Raw genomic sequence first — 20,706 nt, 5'->3', positions numbered from 1 at the left:
TATGAGCTGGCTATGGTTCTCATACTATCCTCAACCACCATAATGTATAATCCCTCACAAATATGAAATAATAGGGTATTAGATGCACACATATAGAGTTGGAGTTTCCTTCTTGATCCAGTTGTTCAGAATAATTTCTGGCATAAAAAACAATCTCATGATAGCTATTCTACAAAAAATGTCTCCTAAAATGTGCTTTATTTCTATTCAATAACAGTTTGCAATTAAAGACCTTTCACCACCTTCGACAAATCTAAATCTTTACATTATTTAATAGCTGCTGCTCTGCTGATTCTAACACAGAACTTTTTCTATAGCCCCCATCATTCTCGAGCAAACAATGCTCAGAGTTTTGGTGCGAGATATGCTATTTTAGCTTCCGTACTGTCAGCAGGCCGGTGTCAGACAGAAGCAGACAAGGGGTGTGATTCTGAGCTATCTCACTGGCTGCCTTTAATTGGAGCTTTGAGTCACACACCCTGCCTGGCACCACCCTTCTGATATTACATAATTGAAATAGCACATCAGACACCAAAACTATCAGCACTTATTGCTCAGGAACAGTAGGGAATAGAGAAAAAATTCCAACTGTGCTGGAATCAGTGTAGCAGTGCCTATTAACAGATGGTACAAACTAGAATTGGTGGAGGTGGTGAAAAGTCCTCTTTAAATTAGTAACCTCAATCCAAGAGTAATTAATCTGCAAACAAAAACACAACTTGTGTAAATTAACAGCACCTTCAAAACCACATTTGGGGCAAGAATCGTCTTTTCCAAAATATAGTTTAGCCAATTTTCGGGATAGTGTCTTCTGTGATCTTATATATATTTTCCTACTTTTTTATCACTTTCTGTTAGTTATTTTCCCCTTATGGGTCCTGGTTATCATAACCATTGTGATTTTTAATAAGAACACTGAAGCAAAAAAATTAAATAATATTTCAGGGTCACTGGCAAACAGTCTTTCATTGTAAGAAAGTTCCTTGTTTAGGATTTGCTACTGTAGCTGAGGCTCTTTTTTGTTTTACTTGTGTCTTAAATATAGAACAGCAAAGTCTTTTTTTGGAAGGGTTTTCATGACTTCTCACTGGTCTTTGTAAACATGTTTTTCAGTTCAAGTGTAAATTTCAGCAATGAATGGAACATCACAAGTCCTTTATTTGTAACTTGCAAACATAAAAGAGTCTACATTAAAACAAAGGGTGGCATTATCTGATCAGACATAGAAAGATTGCCTTTCATTTTGTGACAACTTTACAGATATATATAGCCTCACTGACCCCAACAAATAAAAAGAGCAATTTTATGAACTGTAACAAGACAGAAATAATAACTGTACAATATATGACAAGCAGTTTTCTTCATTAACCATTTAGCGGTCAGCTAATTTAAGGGTTTATCCCATCTCAAGGATCCTATCTATACTGATAGCTTATGTAAATTGAAGACTTTTCCTAAATATATTGCTTTAGAAATGCTGCTTTGATTGCCTGCAATGTGAACTTATTCCTCCCATTATTTACACAGCGTTACCATAACCACAGACCGGTGAGATAGGACAAGTGATGTCACTCACTGCTCTGGCGGCAGTACAATCAGTTCAGCTACTTGCAGTTTGCTTTATCTGTTATCTCTCTCTCTGTAAACACACATTAAACAATGAGTCCATTCTCTAAAAGCATGTGCATATTATTTGATCTGCATAAATATTGCGATACTTCAGTATCCCATTCAGATAGAGGGGAGAGGGAAATACAGAAAGTGAGAAGAAGAGACAACAGGAAAACCCCTTTAACAGCAATATGCAAATGTTTTGTAATGATTAGGGTTATTCAAGTTATTAAAAATTGATGGCCTGTTCTTAAGATCTGATCAAGGACAACATCTGCAAGGACTTTGTATGTTCTCCCCCTGTTTGGCTGGGTTTCATTTGGATACTCAGTTTTCCTTCTACACTCCAAAGAGATACTGATGGGGAATTTAGATTGTGATAGGACTGTGACTGACAATGTCTGTAAAAGCACTGCGGAATAGGTTGAGAGGGTGCAGTCACATCAGGGCCCAGAAGCCTTGATGGGGCCCCTAAGCACTGGCATCAGTATTGAGACTTCAGCTTCCATCTGGCCCATAAGCCGAGGAGACCCACATATTCCCCAAACCACACTAAGGTTGAGGAAACTCCTTAGCAACCGTAATCGTCACTGTCAAGAATTCGCTGCAGGGATGAGATAGGGAGCCCTACAAAAGATTGCACCGGGGTCCACAATACTCTAGTTACGCCACTGATTGCCGCTATACAAATAAGAGAAATAATAATGATACAATCTCTAAATAAATATTAGAATTTGTATCTATCCATACCGATTGCCTTGTAGACCTGAGGTTTCTAATGGTAAAAGGGAAAAGGGGGGAGTATTATTCCAATGCAGATGACGCATGTACAGGTGGAGGTGGTATTTACTTGTGTCACATTTGGAAAACAAAGCTAAACTGCAAATTACATCTATAGTTTATTATATAAAATCGCTGTCTTCTAGCTATGGAAGTCTGATCTTTTGTGTACTCTCCAATACATTCATTATTTTTCAGTTCACTATTTTTATCTTCATCTGGGGGCAATTATATATGAGTTGTGTATAGACAATAGGGAACATGCAGCATATCTTGTGTCTCCTCCTTGGTACAATACATCGAGTTACATTTAATTAGCAGGGATTTTAATTAAGCTGGAGATGTTCCTCAGTGAAAAAAAAAAAACAGATGTAGAATGGCGACAATAGACAGAGCATGTTAAGGGCAAATGAGGACAAACTAACAGTCAGGGTATAAAATAACTAACAACTTTCACAGAAGTGATGTTTCAGGTTACAGCAGTTCTGTCCCCGTATTTGAACTCATGGTATATGAAAAGGTGCCATCTACTTTTACAGTTCTGTGGTTTATATTGTTGTTCAGCATCTATCTATTGAGATTATTACAAAATAGTCACCAGACAGCGCTTTGGAAATTGCGGTGTGTCCGCACCGCAGTTTTTACCGCAAAGTGGGCATGGGGTTCACTAGAATCCCATCCACTTTGCCCTTATGTTCTGTGATTTTTCCCGTGGCATTTCCGCCGCGGGCAAATTGCAGCATTTCTGTCCTGTGGGGCCCCAGCCAAAAGCTAATGCCCCACCTTGCAGAAAAGCTGCTTTTTTGTTGCAGATTTTGGTGCATTTTTTCAACCAAGCAAAAGCAAAAGCAAAATCTGCAACAAAAAAAGCTGCATTTCCACAACATGGGGCTTAGCCTGTGGTTGGGGCCTATGTGGTAGAAACTGTAGCATCTTACAGTTCCTGCGAATCCCATTCACACATTGCAGAAAAATACAATTTAGTTATATGCACGGAAATGCTGGCCGCTTCCCAATAGGTATAATTGAAGCAAAAAGTCAGAAGAGGAAAACTCTGTGGATTTTCTGTGAAAAGCGCTGTAAGAAAACTGTGACATGTTTCTACTAGAGATGAGTGAACACTGTTCGGATCAGCCGATCCGAACAGCACGCACCCATAGAAATGAATGGAAGCACCTGTGACGCTGACTTTGCCAGCGGCCGGCCGGCGTTCCATTCATTTCTATGGGAGCATGCTGTTCGGATCGGCTGATCCGAACAGTGTTTGCTCATCTCTAGTTTCTACCATGGTTTTATCCTGCAGTACTTTTTCGCTGCAGCCCGCTAAGTGGGGCCTTAGCCTAAAGGGGATTGCTGCTTTTTACAATTCCTTTATGTCAGAAGAGGGTTCTGGAAACATGATCATCCCAAGATGTCCCTCTATTGGGCCCCTCAGCATTCAGCTGCAAACTGAACCAGGCAAAAAATGTTCAATCCCCTTAGGGAGCCTTCACACAATGTAATGCTGCGCTCATTCTGATCGTAAAAACACGTTCAGAATGAGCGCGTAAAAAGCAGCTCCCATTGACTTGAATGGGAGCTGGCATACGTGCGCTCCCCATTTTTCCTTATGCTTTCAATGTAGGGAAAAAAGCCTCCCATTGATTTCAATGAGGAGCACACATATGCCAGCTCCCATTCAAGTCAATGGGAGCTGCTTTTTACGCGCTCATTCTGAACGTGTTTTTACGATCATAATGAAGCGTTACATCGTGTAAAGGCTCCTTTACAGTGCCCCCCACAGTAAAAGTAATGTATTACATGGTGCTATTGAAATTGTAACACATACAGATTGGTTTCTCCAGGTTGAGAGCTGTTCTTTATAGCTGCACTTTGCTCTGGCTAATTGCTGTTTATTTATTGCTATTTTTGGAATTAATTATACCCACTACATATATATTATATGTCTTATGATTTGAGCCACATGATTTCCTTTTTTACAATCCCAGTAATTCAATTGCATTTTCCTTACCATAAAAGTAATTGGGAATGTCATGCTTCTGTCATGTGACAGTGTTCATTTTATCTATGCAGATGGGGTCAAATCACACAAACCTTACAGACAATTGGAACTGTGTGATATGGTCTATATATTACTGACATATTACTTTACACTCATTTCTGTGGAAAGCATCCATCATGAGACAGCTTCTTAGAGTGCGGGTATCAACAATTGGTTGAAGTTAATGTGTATAACGCGTAGCCCTGATCAACCTTATCTAAATACGGGAAGAATAAACACAAAAAATACAAAAATATAACCATTCCTTATTGGTATAATGTTCATACACCTGAATATTGGAGTATTGAGATGCATCCATGGTTTCTATTTGAAGGCTAAGGCCCTATATAGCGTCCCTCAGCAAAAAAACAAAAACAAAGTGGCAACGCATTGTATTCCTCCTCAAGTAGTGTTCTTATGGTCTCAGAGAGGATTTTATTGTGGCACAATCGATCCTACATGCAACTGTAATAACGGAAATGTGAACTGACGCAAGGTTCACACATGCGTTCAGGTTTCTGTTTAGGGGGTCTGCTTGGGGACCCCTGAACAGAAACCTAATCCACTTTAAAAAGTGGTTACCCGTGGTTTCTGCCAGGCTTCTGCCTGAAAAGGGCAAAAAAATGCAGAGAGAAAAGTGCTGCTTGCAATAATACTAGCATTTTCCTGAGTCAAGTAGGGTCCATAGTCAATGCAGATGGTGTCTGGATTGGGATGTAAGACAGAAAAGTTTAATCTCTCTATATTATAAAAATGAATTTCTGTCTGTCTGTCTGTCCGTCCGTCTGTCTGTCTGTTCTCTAATGCGAACCAAACGACTGGACCGATCTTCACCAAATTTGGTACAGAGATACTTCAGATATCCAGGAAGGTTTAAGACGAAACTCCAACTCGCTCGGACGTACCGTTGCTGAGATACAGCATCCCAAACACAGTGCCCCCCCCTTAGCCAATACAAACCTGCAAGTCTTTCACTCATATTCCAACTGCAATACACACGGTCACTCCACATACACAACCCAACACTGATATCCAAACTGAGATACACGCATCAGAGGATTAGATACACAGATCAGCACACAGTATCACACGCCAGAGGATTAGATACATGCGTCTGCAAACAGTCCCACAAAACAGAGGATTCAATACGCGCTTCTGCACACAGTTCCACATGCCGAAGGATTAGATACACGCGTCTGCACAAAGTACCACACGCCGGGGGATTGGATACATGCATCTGCACACAGTACCACATGCCAAAGGATTGGATACACACATCTGCACACAGTTCCACACACCAGAGCATAAGATATGCACATCTGCACACAGTACCACATGCCGTAGGATTAGATACGTGCATCTACACACTGTTCCTACTGCCGTAGGATTAGATACGTGCCTCTTCACACAATACCACACAGGGGAGGATTATATACGTGTCTGCACACAGTACCACACTTTGGAGGATTAGATACATGCCTCTGCACACAGCACCACAAGCCAGAGAATTAGATACACGTCTCAGCACACAGTACCACACGGGGGAGAATTAGATACGTGCATCTGCACACAGTACCACATGCCAGAGGATTAGATATGTGCATCTGCACACAGTACCACATGCCGTAGGATTAGATACACGCGTCTACACACAGTTCCACACGCTGTAGGAATAGATAAGTGCCTCTTCACACAATACCACACAGGGGAGGATTAGATACGTGTGTCTGCATACAGTACCACACTTTGGAGGATTAGATACATGCCTCTGCACACAGTACCACAAGCCAGAGAATTAGATACGCGTCTCAGCACACTGTACCACACAGGGAGGATTAGATACGCGTGTCTGCACACAGTAAAACACGCCGGAGGATTAGATACACACATCTGCACAAAGTACCACATGCCGTAGGAATAGATACGAACGTATACACACAGTTCCACAAGCCGTAGATTTAGATACGCACCTCTTTACACAATACCACACAGGGGAGGATTAGATACGTGTGTCTGCATACAGTACCACACTTTGGAGGATTAGATTCATGCCTCTGCACAGTTCCACACGCCGTAAGATTAGATACGCGCTTCATCACACAATACCACACAGGGGAGGATTAGATAAGCGCATCTGCACACAGTTCCACACACCAGAGGATTAGATAAGCACATCTGCACACAGTACCACATGCTGTAGGATTAGATACGCGCGTCTGCTTACAGTTCCACATGCCAGACGATTAGATACGCACATCTTCACACAGTTGTACACGCCATAGGATTAGATACACGTGTCTGCATACAGTACCACATGCTGTAGGATTAGATATGCGCGTCTACACACAGTTCCACACGCCGTAGGATTAGATACGCGCCTCTTCACACAATACCACACAGGGGAGGATTAGATACGTGTGTCTGCACACAGTACCACACTTTGGAGGATTAGACACATGCCTCTGCACGCAGTACCACAAGTCAGAGAATTAGATACGCATCTCAGAACACAGTACCACACAGGGGAGAATTAGATACGCACATCTGCACACAATACCACACACCAGAAGATTAGATACGCGCGTCTACACACAGTTCCACACGCCATAGGATTAGATATGCGCCTCTTCACACAGTACCACACAGGGGAGAATTAGATACGCACATCTGCACACAGTACCACACACCAGAGGATTAGATACGCACGTCTGCACACAGTACCACATGGCATAGGATTAGATAGGCGCATCTGCACACAGTAATACATGCCATAGAATTAGATACGTGCATCTACACACAGTTCCACATGCCGCAGGATTAGATACGTGCCTCTTCGCACAATACCACACAGGGGAGGATTAGATACGTGTGTCTGCACACAGTACCACAAGCCAGAGAATTAGATACGCGCATCTGCACACAGTACCACACGGGGAGGATTAGATATGCGCGTCTGCACACAGTACCACACGCCAGAGGATTAGATACGCGCATCTGCACACAGTACCACATGCCGTAGGATTAGATACGCGCGTCTACATACAGTTCCACACGCCGTAGGATTAGATACGCGCCTAATCACACAATACCACACAGGGGAGGATTAGATACGCGCATCTGCACACAGTTCCACACACCAGAGGATTAGATAAGCACATCTGCACACAGTACCACATGCCGTAGGATTAGATACGCGCGTCTGCTTACAGTTCCACATGCCAGATGATTAGATACGCACATCTTCACACAGTTGTACACGCCATAGGATTAGATACACGCGTCTGCATACAGTACCACATGCTGTAGGATTAGATACGCGCCTCTTCACACAATACCACACAGATAATTAGATACGCGTCTCAGCACACAGTACCACACGGGGGAGGATTAGATACGCGCATCTGCACACAGTACCACACACCAGAGGATTAGATATACCTGTCTGCACACAGTACCACATGCCAGAGGATTAGATACGCGCGTCAGCACATAGTACCACATGCCGTAAGATTAGATATGCACGTCTGCACACAGTTTCACTTACCGGAGGATTAGATACGTGCCTCTTCACACAATGCCACATGGGGGAGGATTAGATACACACATCTGCACACAGTACCACACGCCAGAGGATAAGATATGTGCATCTGCACACAGTACCACACCAACAAGGATTAGATAATTGCGTCTAAACACAGTACTACACGGGGAAGGATTAGATACAGTTTTACTCCAGGTATCCATAAGAACTGATCACAGGTTTATCACTGATATCCAAAATTAGATACACATAATCACATGACGCTTATGGACATACACACAAACAACATACAAAATACACCAGTGCAAAATTGGACATTTCTTATGGGGCCACTACACAAACATAAAATGTAATATACCCGTGTGAAGCCGGGTCCTCCCTCTAGTATGTTATAAAAGTCTGAATATATTGCCGCCTTTATTAGCTAATCATTATGACCTCTGCAAAACCAATCTGTTCAACAACAACACAAAATAAATATTAGGTATCCTTATTGTGTTTGCCTTGCATGGTCAGGAGAATTTCAGGAGATAAAAAGCAGGAAGAATTTTGTGCAATGTGAACGATCCAGGTCAACCAGGAAAGGCTTTGGTAACTGCTTTGAGCTGCCGTATAGATAAAGTACTTTGCATATCCTGGAGACACACAGTGATCCCCAGAGAGACCTTCAGCTATGTGCATCCGACATTAACATTCCCAAGGCGACCTGCCCCATTTAATTTTATGTGCATCCTGCTTCACAAACCACGTGCGTAACACCATACAAGATACATGGGTAAGTCATATGTTCACTATTGTCTGAAACATACCCAACGAAACAACATCCAAAGGCATACTTAGATGTATATTGGCATATGAACTGAAAGACAGAAGTCACCTGGCCGTGGGAGTCCAGGTTGTAACTCTAATATTCATAGCATCTGTGTCATTGAAAAAGAAAGGCCCGGACAAGGATATATGCCATCACTATAAACCTACGGCAAATTCCCTTGTCATTATAATTTGCAATAGTAATTTTATTAACCGATGGAAATGAAGATTATTTTTTATAGTTAAAAAGCAATAATGACACTTGAAACACATAGGCTGTCATGTACCGATAATCTTTTAAATATATGAAGTAAAGATAATGGACTTTAACTAGACCAAAGAAAATCGTCCTGTTTATGTTACTTGTAGTCCTACACGCAGCCCACACACCATTATCATATGCTGGACTGATGACAAACTGGAGAAATATATCCACACTTGGTGAATTGTTCCAATTTTTGTATATATTTACTTAAAAAAATGTTATTTGCGAACCTGTAATCATTTTTTGTCACTGCAAAAATTTTGAGCGAAACTTACAGAAGTATTGCTGTGTAGTACACAGCTCTTCTGACGGGTGGCCAAAAAACTGATGACCTGACCACTGTTGTTTTAGCATTGGCACTTTACTAGCAGCAGGAGCAGATTCACTTTGATGGGCTGTAGTTGCCCTTTGAAGAATTATTGTAGATTTTGAAACCAAAGGATTTCTATAAAATGAATCCAGTAGTTACTGTTGATGGACTTGTAGTTTTGTATTAGTTTACAGACTATTAGCAATAATGGCACAAACTACACCTTTCATGTCCTACTAGGTCAAACTATTGGTTTCATGTGAGAGCACTGCAGTTTGTCATTAGGTGTTGTTAGACATCTAAAAAATCATCTTGGTAAGGCCTCGTTCACATCTGCATTGGTAATCCGTTCGGGGGAGTATGCATGGGGACCCCCCCAAACAGACTATCTGGCGCATTGGCAAGTGGTGTGCAGTGAAAGCACAAGGACCCCATAGACTATAATGGGGTCCGTGTGCTTTCCGCACAGTCTCTGCATGAGTCACGCACACAGTAGATCATGAACTTATAGTCTATGGGGTCGATGTGCTTTCACTGCACACCGCTTGCCAATGCGTTCGGTAGTCCATTCAGGGGGTCCCCATGCAGACTTCCCTGAATGAATTACCAATGCAGATGTGAACGAGGCCTTACCAAGATGATTTTTTAGATGTCTAACAACACCTAGGCCTATGGGAACAGGCAAATATGAAGAAGCCGACTTCTGTGATAACCTAACATCTGTTTATGTCAACAGCCTTGAGTTGAAAGGTATATGCCAGTGGAGCTCTTGATGTACACCACCAATGGCTATTTATACTGTCATGACAAAGAAAGAAAAAAAGACACTCTACGTTAGTTTAATGGAGACCCACAGATATGTTTGACTTATATGATGAGAGCAGCTTGCATGGCAAACATACAATGATCATAGCCTTCTTGCATAGGGGCCTATGTTATACCTGCCCTTGAGTTACCAGTATGTAATCAGAGTAACATTTTACTCCTGGTTATAACATCCAGGTATCAATAGTAAGTCTGTCACATGTTTCAACTGTTCTCACAGGTCCAGTTGAATACATTGGTGGAGTCCTCAAATGTCCCCCACCCCTAAGTGTGCAGCTCCTACTCACGAATCCGTCTCCCCGAACGGAAAACAAACACAATTGCAAGCGCTGTGCTGTAAAAGCACATGGACCCCACAGACACAATTGCGTTTGTTTCCCGTTCAGGGGGTCTCCATGCGGAGTCTAACCGGATGGAATACATACCCAGATGTGAACCAACCCTAAGGGCCCCTTCACACGGAGTTTACGCTCCGCTCATTCAGACACGTATACACGAGCGCTTCAAAACACATTCCATTCACTTCAATGGGAGCGCGCGTAAAGCCGAATTTACACGCGCTCCCACTGAAGTGAATGGGATGTGTTTTGAAGCGCTCGTGTATACGTGTCTGAATGAGTGGAACATAAAATCCGTGTGAAGGGGCCCTAAGAGTTTTTAGTGGACTCTAAGCTGGCATCTTTATTGTGAAGAAGACATTAACAGGGCATAGTTACTGTATGGGAAACAATAAACTAGTATCAGTAATATGTGGGAAAAGACTATGGGTGCATCACTAAATAGGCATCAATACTGTGAAGGGTACCAAGCGTGGTGACACAAACAGGACATACTTACTATGTGTAAAGAGACTAAGTAAAATTTTCACAAAATACCTTCAACAATCTGGGAAAACAACTGTACCAATCATCATTATATAATATTACAAAACATCCACATTGAAAACAATTTGTCCTCCATATTCATAGGTTGTCACGTCCCTTGACAGAACCCAGATTACTTCCTGTAATTTCAGCCATATAATTATGCAGAGGAGCAGCGTGCCGTTCTGTGAACTCACCACTGAGCTACTGTAACTCAATGCTTAGCAGATCTGTCATATCCCAGGAGGGTAGAGCTGGGTTTTCCTGATACAATTCCTGTATTTGTATGAGTCACAGTCTAAATGTTATATGCCCCTTGTTTGTAACAAAGCAATGTTACCGAACGACTGTCACCAAGTACATCAGTTTGTATTATGTTACTTACCAAAACCCCACATACTGTATTTATCATGGCTAGAAATCAAGGCATAACAGAAAAAATAATAAGAGGCTCCTAATGGACTAAGTGTGAGTCACCTGTAATGGAAGCAAGACACATGTGCAGCAAAAGAAATGACTAAGCTGTTTTCTTAACACACTCCGCATTATACATGCTTTGTGTTTTTAATGTCGGGGAAGGGGGGGGGGATATTTGGAAGATGCACACAGGCTACAATAGGGACTACCAACATAAAGTAACTTGTAATAGTAGTAACTACACATCAATCTGGATTGTTTATGCCAACATATCTAATCTTGTATATCAGACAGAAATCGTATAGGAAAAGCATATGGAGAAGATACTATTTATTTATTTATTTATTGTTTATTTATATAACACCATTAATTCCATGGTGCTTTACATTTGGGGTTTTACATACAGTACACAAAGTATACAAACAGATATAATACTAATAATGACTGACTGGCACAGTGGGTAGAATGCCCTGCCCGCGAGGGCTTACAATCTATGATTGTGTAGATAAGTAGTGAAATTATTATTAACGCAGCAACACATACTATAAGGTGTATACATTGGCTACTTCATTTTGAAAAGGGCTCTTGCACTGTATTAGTGGTGGTTGCAGACATTCTGTCCTGTATCATGACACATGTAGTCTTGTTCTCACAGCCTGAGTATAATCAGACAAGTAGACAGACTTATGTGTCCCACAAGAACATTACACTCATCTCAAGACATTCAGTGCTGCGGAGAACATTCCAATCATCTGATGGTCTATAGACTGTACTATCTCTGCTCACTTCATAACTGGGAACATGAAGACAAATACTGTAAGCAACATTGTATTCCTATTAAACATACAGTAACATGTACTTCACTTGGATTACTCATACTGCTTCATTTGCATCAGGTCACATCATCAATCTAAAATCCATCACAAACATTAAAGCTCACCTCCAGTCAGGTTGGCAGAGGTTGACAAGTATCAGGTATGCAGCAAGCATAACAAGCAAGAGGTTTTTATCACGTATCTTGTTGTCTAAATGTGTACGTCTAAGAGCACTGTGTGGCAGCACTCTAGGCCACTGGTAATATCACTTTGATCTAAAGCTGCATTCACATGTTACGTTTTTGAACAAAAATGCATACATTTATATTGCAAAACTGGTTGTATTTCTTGTGCAAAAACACACCGCTATACGGAATAATGCCTCATAGTGTTCTTTCCACACAGTATAATGATCCATAGCGGCCTCTTCACACAGTATAATGTTCCATAGAGGCGTCTCCACATGTTATAATGTCCTATAGTGGCCCCTCCACATGGTATTATGGTCCCATACAGTGTCCTTCCATACAGTATAGTATCCCAACAATTTTTTTTGAAAAATCTGGGTTCACCCAAACCCTACATTTTTGGGGTTAGCTACTCACTAACTATTATTATACTCTGGGGTCTTTTCAGACCCCAGAGTATAATAAGGGGAGGCCTACAGGAAGTGATTAAACAATGCTACTCACTTCTCCTTTGTTCCTGTGTGACTTCCTGTTCTCTTTGGCGCTTTTACATGACGTCAGTCACCGCTTATTGGATCTCAGGGGACACATCGGTGTCATTATGCAACATGATGCCAATGTAACCCCTGAAGCCCTATCAGCAGTCTTTTACATCAGGCAAAAGCGCTGAAGAGAACAGGGAGTCGCTCTGGAGCACAGCAAAACTGAGTAATATTGTTTTTTTTGTGTTTGATCACCTCTGAAAAGGCTCAAGAGTATAGTAATAGCAGTATTGTTTGGGGGGACAAAACTGCTGGTCGAGTTATTCTAAATGTCCTCTCAGGGCCCCGGGCTGCTGTGCCGAAGAAATATACTTTGCGGGCCAAGAGTGGAACGCATGATGGGGTTGACGACCCCTACTGTAAGGTGTACACAGTAACGGATTGCCTGACTTTCAAAGGACTCTCGCACTGTAGTACTGGTGGATGCAGAATTTCTGTCTGCACCTATGTGGGCATATAGGCTGCAGTTCCAGCTCCAAACCATGTCTGGTGGTCTGTCCTCCAAACATCATAGTTATCTGTTAGGCTAGGAGCCTTCCGCAGGATAGCTGTCTCATTCTGTATTCATCAATGATGACTATGTTGCTTGCGGTCTGGCTTCTCAAACAGGGTTCAGTCTAAGAATTGGAGGCTTACACGTGTATGGAAGTTTCCAGGGGAATAGCAAGTTGTCCTGCACATATTACTGACCTGTTACTGTCCCTGGTATCACTAAAAGGGATGACCGACAGTCATATGTGATGTCCTCCCAGATCATAACAACAGCAGATCCTGAAGATAACCTAAAGTTGCTGTTGAAGACAATACTGTTCTAGTCTATAGCAGTCCAGGTTCGTTGTTCACGAGACTACTACACACACAGATGACTTTTCATGATTGCGACTGGGTACAGAGAAACCAAATTTCTTACTACTAAGTGCTTCATATTGGTCCAGGCAATGACATGGAGGTATAAAAACGTGCCACATGTGCCTTGACGGTGGAAAAGGAAACGATAAGAGCTTCTCTACTGGTAATCTGTCTGGGCTGTTTAGAGCCTGTTCATCATGTGTTCATGCCCTCATGTAACCACTGTTCCCGACACTTCCTAACAGCTAGGTCAAAATGGTCTAGATGGCGGGTAACTCATCTAAATGACCATCCTGCTTCTCTCAGTTCAATGATCTACATCCCCTCTCAAAGTCTGTCATCTGTGCAAAATGTCTCTCAGAGCAAAGAATAATTGTCCAGAGAAGAAATGATGGAGCACTACTATGAGTCCTGTATTATGCCAGCAGTAAAGCATCCTGAGACCATTCATGTGTGGGCTTGTTTTCCATCTAAGGCAGTAGGCTCCTCATAATTTTGCCCAAGAAAACTTCTCACAACTCCCATGAATAAAGAATGACATCTACACATCCTCCAAGAACAACTCCCATTCATCTAGCAGCAATTTCTTGATGAATAGTGTTTTTTTTCCAGCATGACGGAGTACCATATCACAAGACAAAAGGAATAACTAAGGCTAGGTTCACATCTGCATTGGAGTCACTGTAAATGATTCCATCGCAGATTCTGTCTAAAATAGGAGGATAAAAAAGTCCTAACCCAATGGACACCTGGCAGACCCCATGGAGAGCTGAACACTAATGTGACCCTAGCTAAGTGACTGTGAAATTTTGGGTCCATGGTCAGGAAACTCCTCAGATCTCAAACCCATTGAGAAGCTGTGGTCAATTCTTAAAAAGCAGGAGGACAAACTCAAGAACAGAAATTGTCATAAACTCCAAGCACTGGAAATACCATTTTAAAAACATATGAAACACTTATAATTCTACTTCAGTATATCATAGAAACATCTGACTAAGGCCTCATGCACACAATCGTAGATTTTATCTGCAATTGCAGATCCAAGATTGCGTATAAAAGTACGGTCCCATTCAATTCTACGGGGACAGACACACAATCTCAATTTTTTTGCATCCGTTTGTCTGTGCCATATTGAAGGACCGTGATTGGATGACATAATGATACAATGTGGAAGAGTTTTATTGCAGATAAGTATAAGTGGAAAGTAAATCCACTAGGGTTGTTTTGAGGAGACCTAAAACAGCAAACACGTATCAACCCACACAGAGAGAAATACCCCCGTGTGAGCCGATGTGTTTTGCATTTTCCAATAAATGACATTTCCATCAACTTTCAAGACGCTGGCAGACTGGACTCATATATATGTTCTCTATGTGTTAATGGAAGAGCAAATTAGAGTGAAATTTACATATGCTACAAACTACTAGCAAAGGCTCAACAGCTGCCTTTTTTTTGTTTTTTTTAAAACAGACACCTTCTACCAATGGTAGTGTGAATCCTACTTTACACGAATATAAGTGAAAAATACACATACTTGGAAATTTTATGAAACAATGTATATGATTTGCTGCAGTTTGCCATTAATTTATGTAACTCATTCACAAAAATAGAAAAGGTGATACAACATGCTAATGAATTATAATAATACAGTAGAGAAGGGAAATGAATAGAACACCCTGTACAACATTTTTCACATTGTGTTCTTCATTCCAATCAAGTGTATGCATCGCTATGTAAAAGGTTGCATGGACCTGGCCAAAGTTCTGAAACCGTCATTACACAATTGTGGCCACAAGGGGGCACATTGGTACCAGTTCTCATTTTACTGTAGTTACAGAGAGCAAGAAAAAAAAGCAGCAGCTGTATCTATGCACTTGTGAACCCACAAGAGTATTTGGAACAAATGGAAAGAGAACTGCCAAGCATGTGAATGTTAATCACTCGTGCAAAAATATTTGTTTTACAATGAACCACTAAATCTACGCTGGCTACTAAGGTCAGGGCTAGGTGCTCCTTGTACAATATACCCAGGGTTACCCGTCATATAAATTATTATTCAAGGCCTATACAAAAAATAAATAAATAAAAAAATCACAAACGGTTTGGGTATCAATGCGCAGATTTTTTGGCTTTTTATTATAGACTTGCAACCAGATGGTAAAACACACCTGTAGCAAAAACAGCTCTTGGTCGATAGCACAGATCCTGTGCCCAAGAGACCACTGATGTCCAGAGGGAATGAATACCCCTGATTGATGGTTACTGATAATCTGCAGCCATCTGCCCCAAGCTACTATTGCAGCGTGCTGTGGAGTCCCCCTGCAGACTCTCCAGCCTCTGATCCTTTCCTGTCATTGTTAATGTAATATAGCATCCTGAATTATTTGATCACAAGTGGAAATTCCCATTAGCAGCATCATAGGTGCCAAATGGGAAGCATGCCATTTTCTGGAACGATAGCGAATGTTATTATTATTATTGGAAGTGAGTCAGTTAAAGTGTGCTGCTGATGTGTAGACCACAAAGCACACTATTAGCACAACTTCATAATCCACTGTGCTGAGCAGCCTCCTGGAAGTGGGTGCAGGTTATTTGGGGTGTGTGTCAGTCAGATGTTGTTTTCCTTGCATAAAGGATTTCAGGACAAGTTGCTCCAAAGGGTTATTATGAACCACTCAAGGTTAGCTGTGGTCACTTGAACAACTCTGACCAGTAGATGGCGCTGTAGGTCGAGAATTGCAAGGCGATTCCCAGCATAAGTCTGAGCAGGGGTGAATAAACTCTACCAGGAAACCTTAGCACAGCAGTAAGGGACAAACCCAGGAAACTTTAACATTGGCAGCCTTGTGCAGCTCTCATTGACGCACACAAACAACTCAATGCCTGCGATTAGCCGTAAAGCCCTTTGAAATAGCGCCAACACATTCTGCAGCGCTGTGCCCAAATCGGCCCCTGGCAATGTATACATTGGAGAGTGCACTTTGATGTAGCCCATGCAAACATAGGGAGAACATACAGAGGTCATGCAGATGACCTGCTAGAGTCAGTCCCAGTATATGGAGTGGTGCAGGTAGTGAAAGGGTTGTATAGTGTATGCCAGGGCTGCTATAGCAGTGACTCCTAGAGCTGTCTGCTAAAGTACTTTTCTGTCATTACCTCTGTCTAGGAGCCCCAGCTCCAGCCCTGGTCGTTTACATTCCTCCCAGTCTAGCCTAGTCTAGTCTGAATCCATGTGTCTGGCTGTGGCCAATAATCATGTTGCAATGTGTTGTGCTGGGACAGATCTCAGGACAAGAGCTGGTCTGGGGCTGTATATGTATGTATATACATGTATATGCCGGCCAGCACGTGCCTCCTCCAGGGGGCTGGGGGAAAGGGTTAATGAGCAGAGTGCTGCCAGGGGGCTGAGGCTCCCCAGAGCAATGATGGATATTCATGTGCAGGACATTGTTAGATGATCCATTGGGGCAGCACATCCCCCACCCTAGTGGCAGGTGGACAGTGTCCCTGCAAAGAGAGAAAGGGCCAATTGTCTAATCTCCAAACTGCCACACGCCAGACCCCCCTTCCTATTGTGTGACTCCTATAGAAATGCTAACTAGCAGCGTGTGCCATTCCCAATCTGCTCCTATTATCTCAGCACACTCCTACCCCCCTCCCCCCCATGCAAGAAAATGAAAGACTGCTATCTGTCTTATCAAGACTTCATACTGTTCCATGTTACATATTAGGACTGGGTGCATGAGTGCCTGGTGCACAGTATATAGGAGTCTATATTATGTCTACATATTAGGACTGGGTGCATGAGTCCCTGGTGCATAGTATATAGGTGTCTATACTATGTCTACATAATAGGACTGGGTGAACGAGTCCCTGGTGCACAGTATATAGGTGTCTATACTATGTCTACATAATAGGACTGGGTGCATGAGTCCCTGGTGCACAGTATATAGGTGTCTATACTATGTCTACATATTAGGACTGGGTGCATGAGTCCCTGGTGCACAGTGTATAGGTGTCTATACTATGTCTACATATTAGGACTGGGTGCATGAGTCCTTGGTGCACAGTATATAGGTGCCTATACTATGTCTACATAATAGGACTGGGTGCATGAGTCCTTGGTGCACAGTATATAGGTGTCTATACTATGTCTACATAATAGGACTGGGTGCATGAGTCCCTGGTGCACAGTATATAGGTGCCTATACTATGTCTACATAATAGGACTGGGTGCATGAGTCCCTGGTGCACAGTATATAGGTGTCTATACTATTTCTACATTAGGACTGGGTGCATGAGTCCCTGGTGCACTGCACGGAATATAGGTGCCTATGCACGGTATATAAGCGCCTATGAGTACATATTAGGACCGGGTGTATGTGAGTCCCTGGTACACAGTATATAGGTGCCTAGGAGTATGCGAGTCCCTGGCGCACCACAGTATATAGGTGCCTGTACTGTGACTGCGCGCCCTGCTGCACCTGCAGCCCACCAGCCTGGCATTAGCCTTCTGTAGATGGGCACGGGGCTACAAAATGCTCTTTCACGACCCTTGTCTTTCTCCGCAGTCTGCCTGGTAACAGCATGACAAAGGACATGAGACTTTGAGTCATTGTGAATCCCCCTCCTCCGTGCGCCCACCACAGACACTACACCACACTTTGCTGCGCGGCCCCCTCCCCCACGTGCAGCCTTCTGGCACAAGCCGGAGTGTTCAGCAGTCCCTATTAGCATTACAATGCCGCCTCCGTGCGGCCAATCAGAGAGAGGGAGTGTGAGAAGCCACGCCCCCAGCCAGCAGCAGATAAATACGGCAGCCCCGGCTCCAGCTCCTCACACACTGCTTGGGATTCTTAGCCTTTCAGCTGCAAGCTTTGGATTAACCTCTTCCTGACAAGGAACCTTTGTGGATTTTTCTGGCTATTTGGCTTGAACCTTTGTGATATACTAAACCACCATGACTCTTGATGAGGTGCACGGACAGGAAACCATTGTGGAAAGCGCTGACAGGTAAATATCGTGTTTATGCATAGGGTGGCATTGGCATGCTATGGGGAACGGCACAGGGTATCATTTCTGTAATGGAAACTGGGTAGTATATATACGTAGTTCTATATAAGTTTTATAGTAATGCATAGAATATGTAGAAAGCTGTATATTGACTATACGGTAATATGAGGCTGGATCTAAATGTTCTTCTATGTTTGTCTTGCCAGGATGCACAGCGCTGGTAAAGCCCTGCATGAGCTGCTCACCTCCGCCCAGAGACAGGAGTGTCTGACTGTTGGAGTCTACGAGTCTGCCAAAGTCATGAATGTGTAAGTATCCCACTCCTTGCAGAAACCCCCGCACACCCATTACTCATGCACACCCTTAACACTCTGCCCACACTCAGACCCACAGGCGACACAACTAAAGTTTCTTTCTCTTTTCTCCCTTTGCAGAGATCCAGATAATGTGACGTTCTGCATTCTGGCTGCGGATGAGTTCGATGAAGGGGACATTGCCCTGCAGATCCACTTTACGCTAATCCAAGCCTTCTGCTGTGAAAATGACATCAATATTGTACGACTGAATGACACTGAGAAGCTGGCAGAGATACTGGGCAGCACAGATGAGTCTGGAGAACCCAAAGATCTGCACTGCATTCTTATTACGGTAAGTGTTCTGTTCCTGCTTATCTGTAAAGACTTGGCACTGTGCCCTTGGCTGTGTCTCAATCCCTTTCTTGTAAGCCGTTTACTCATGTGCTGTTCTTTCATTTCTCAGAACCCCAGTGAGGATGCTTGGAAAGACCCAGCTCTGGAAAAACTTGGTCTATTCTGTGAAGAAAGCCGTAATGTAAATGACTGGGTGCCCACTATTACCCTGCCTGAGTGAAGAATGAGCTAGTGCATTAGATGGTGGAAACCTTTTTGCATTCTTATCACGGTGTTGTTCGCCTGGTTGGGCCAGCTGCGTTCCCGACTCTGTGGATTACGCTGGTCGAGGTCAGAATGTCGCCAAGACTAGCAAGATGTTGGCTCTTGTGGAGCAAAAGAGTAAGGAGGAAGATTTGACATGGACTGATCCACAAGAATGGATGGTTCAGACCAGTGCAAGCCTCCTAATCGCACTGAAGGAAGGTGCAGTCATACCGTGGAGTTGGAGTATATTGCATGTTTGCAAACCTGGAAGGACTTTTGCAAAGTGGAAATGCTTTTTGGATTAGATGGTCCAAGCAAGACTATGGCTGATGGGGCTACAACTTGATATACTGAGATGTTATGGAGTTACACTTTGAACATGCTATGAACTTTTGGACTGAGAGGGGAAAAAAAAAAATTAACTGAACAACTTCTGACTGATGCTTAGTTATGTCTCTGCATGTGAGACAGTGTCCTGAAACAACTATGAAGTTTATATACATATTGTCTTTATCGGTGCCACATTCCCTTGGCACTTTTATCTTGTAACCTTTTACTACTTTATCTGTCTGTATTGTCTCTGACTTTTTAAACTTGTCATTGTGCTTCAATAAACCATTTAAACTTATTTTACTTGTCGGTCTACTATGTCATCATGCCACCTGCACACCAATACCAAGGCAAAAAGTCCAGCTCAGACATGTATATGAATATCTTGCATAATTAATTTAGTCTATTCTATATCACTATGCAGGCTTTTGTCTGTATTTTCTGGTCCCCTTTCTTCTAGCACAGAAGGGGCTTGCCTCCCCAGATAAGCTATAGCTGAGGCACCTAATTCTTCCTATTCAGTCTGATAATTTGACCTCTAACCCGTTTGCAACAGCTGCTTATCGCAAAGGCTTGCAGAAGGGAGACTCTGCAATTCTAATGAGTATAT

The 20,706-nt window shown here is 42.6% G+C and overlaps 1 protein-coding gene across 1 annotated transcript; it reads left to right on the top strand.

The window, feature by feature from the left end:
• The first annotated feature begins 18,710 nt into the window (after positions 1 to 18,710).
• Positions 18,711 to 20,167, top strand: GADD45G (growth arrest and DNA damage inducible gamma). The gene is made up of 4 exons (XM_075276715.1): positions 18,711 to 18,870; positions 19,077 to 19,178; positions 19,305 to 19,518; positions 19,630 to 20,167. Exons 1-4 carry the CDS (start codon positions 18,818 to 18,820, stop codon positions 19,738 to 19,740), a joined length of 480 nt encoding a protein of 159 aa, XP_075132816.1. The 5' UTR covers positions 18,711 to 18,817; the 3' UTR covers positions 19,741 to 20,167.
• Positions 20,168 to 20,706: the final 539 nt, after the last annotated feature.

The sequence above is a fragment of the Leptodactylus fuscus genome, chromosome 1, assembly GCF_031893055.1.
Source record: "Leptodactylus fuscus isolate aLepFus1 chromosome 1, aLepFus1.hap2, whole genome shotgun sequence".
NCBI lineage: Eukaryota > Metazoa > Chordata > Amphibia > Anura > Leptodactylidae > Leptodactylus > Leptodactylus fuscus.
This window is presented reverse-complemented; position numbering and strand designations above follow the sequence as displayed.

Coding starts and splice junctions, on each gene's coding strand:
- GADD45G (XM_075276715.1), top strand. CDS start 18,818: ATGACTCTTGATGAGGTGCACGGACAGGAAACCATTGTGGAAAGCGCT. Junction 18,871..19,076: donor ATTGTGGAAAGCGCTGACAG/GTAAATATCGTG, acceptor TTGTCTTGCCAG/GATGCACAGCGCTGGTAAAG. Junction 19,519..19,629: donor TGCACTGCATTCTTATTACG/GTAAGTGTTCTG, acceptor TTCATTTCTCAG/AACCCCAGTGAGGATGCTTG.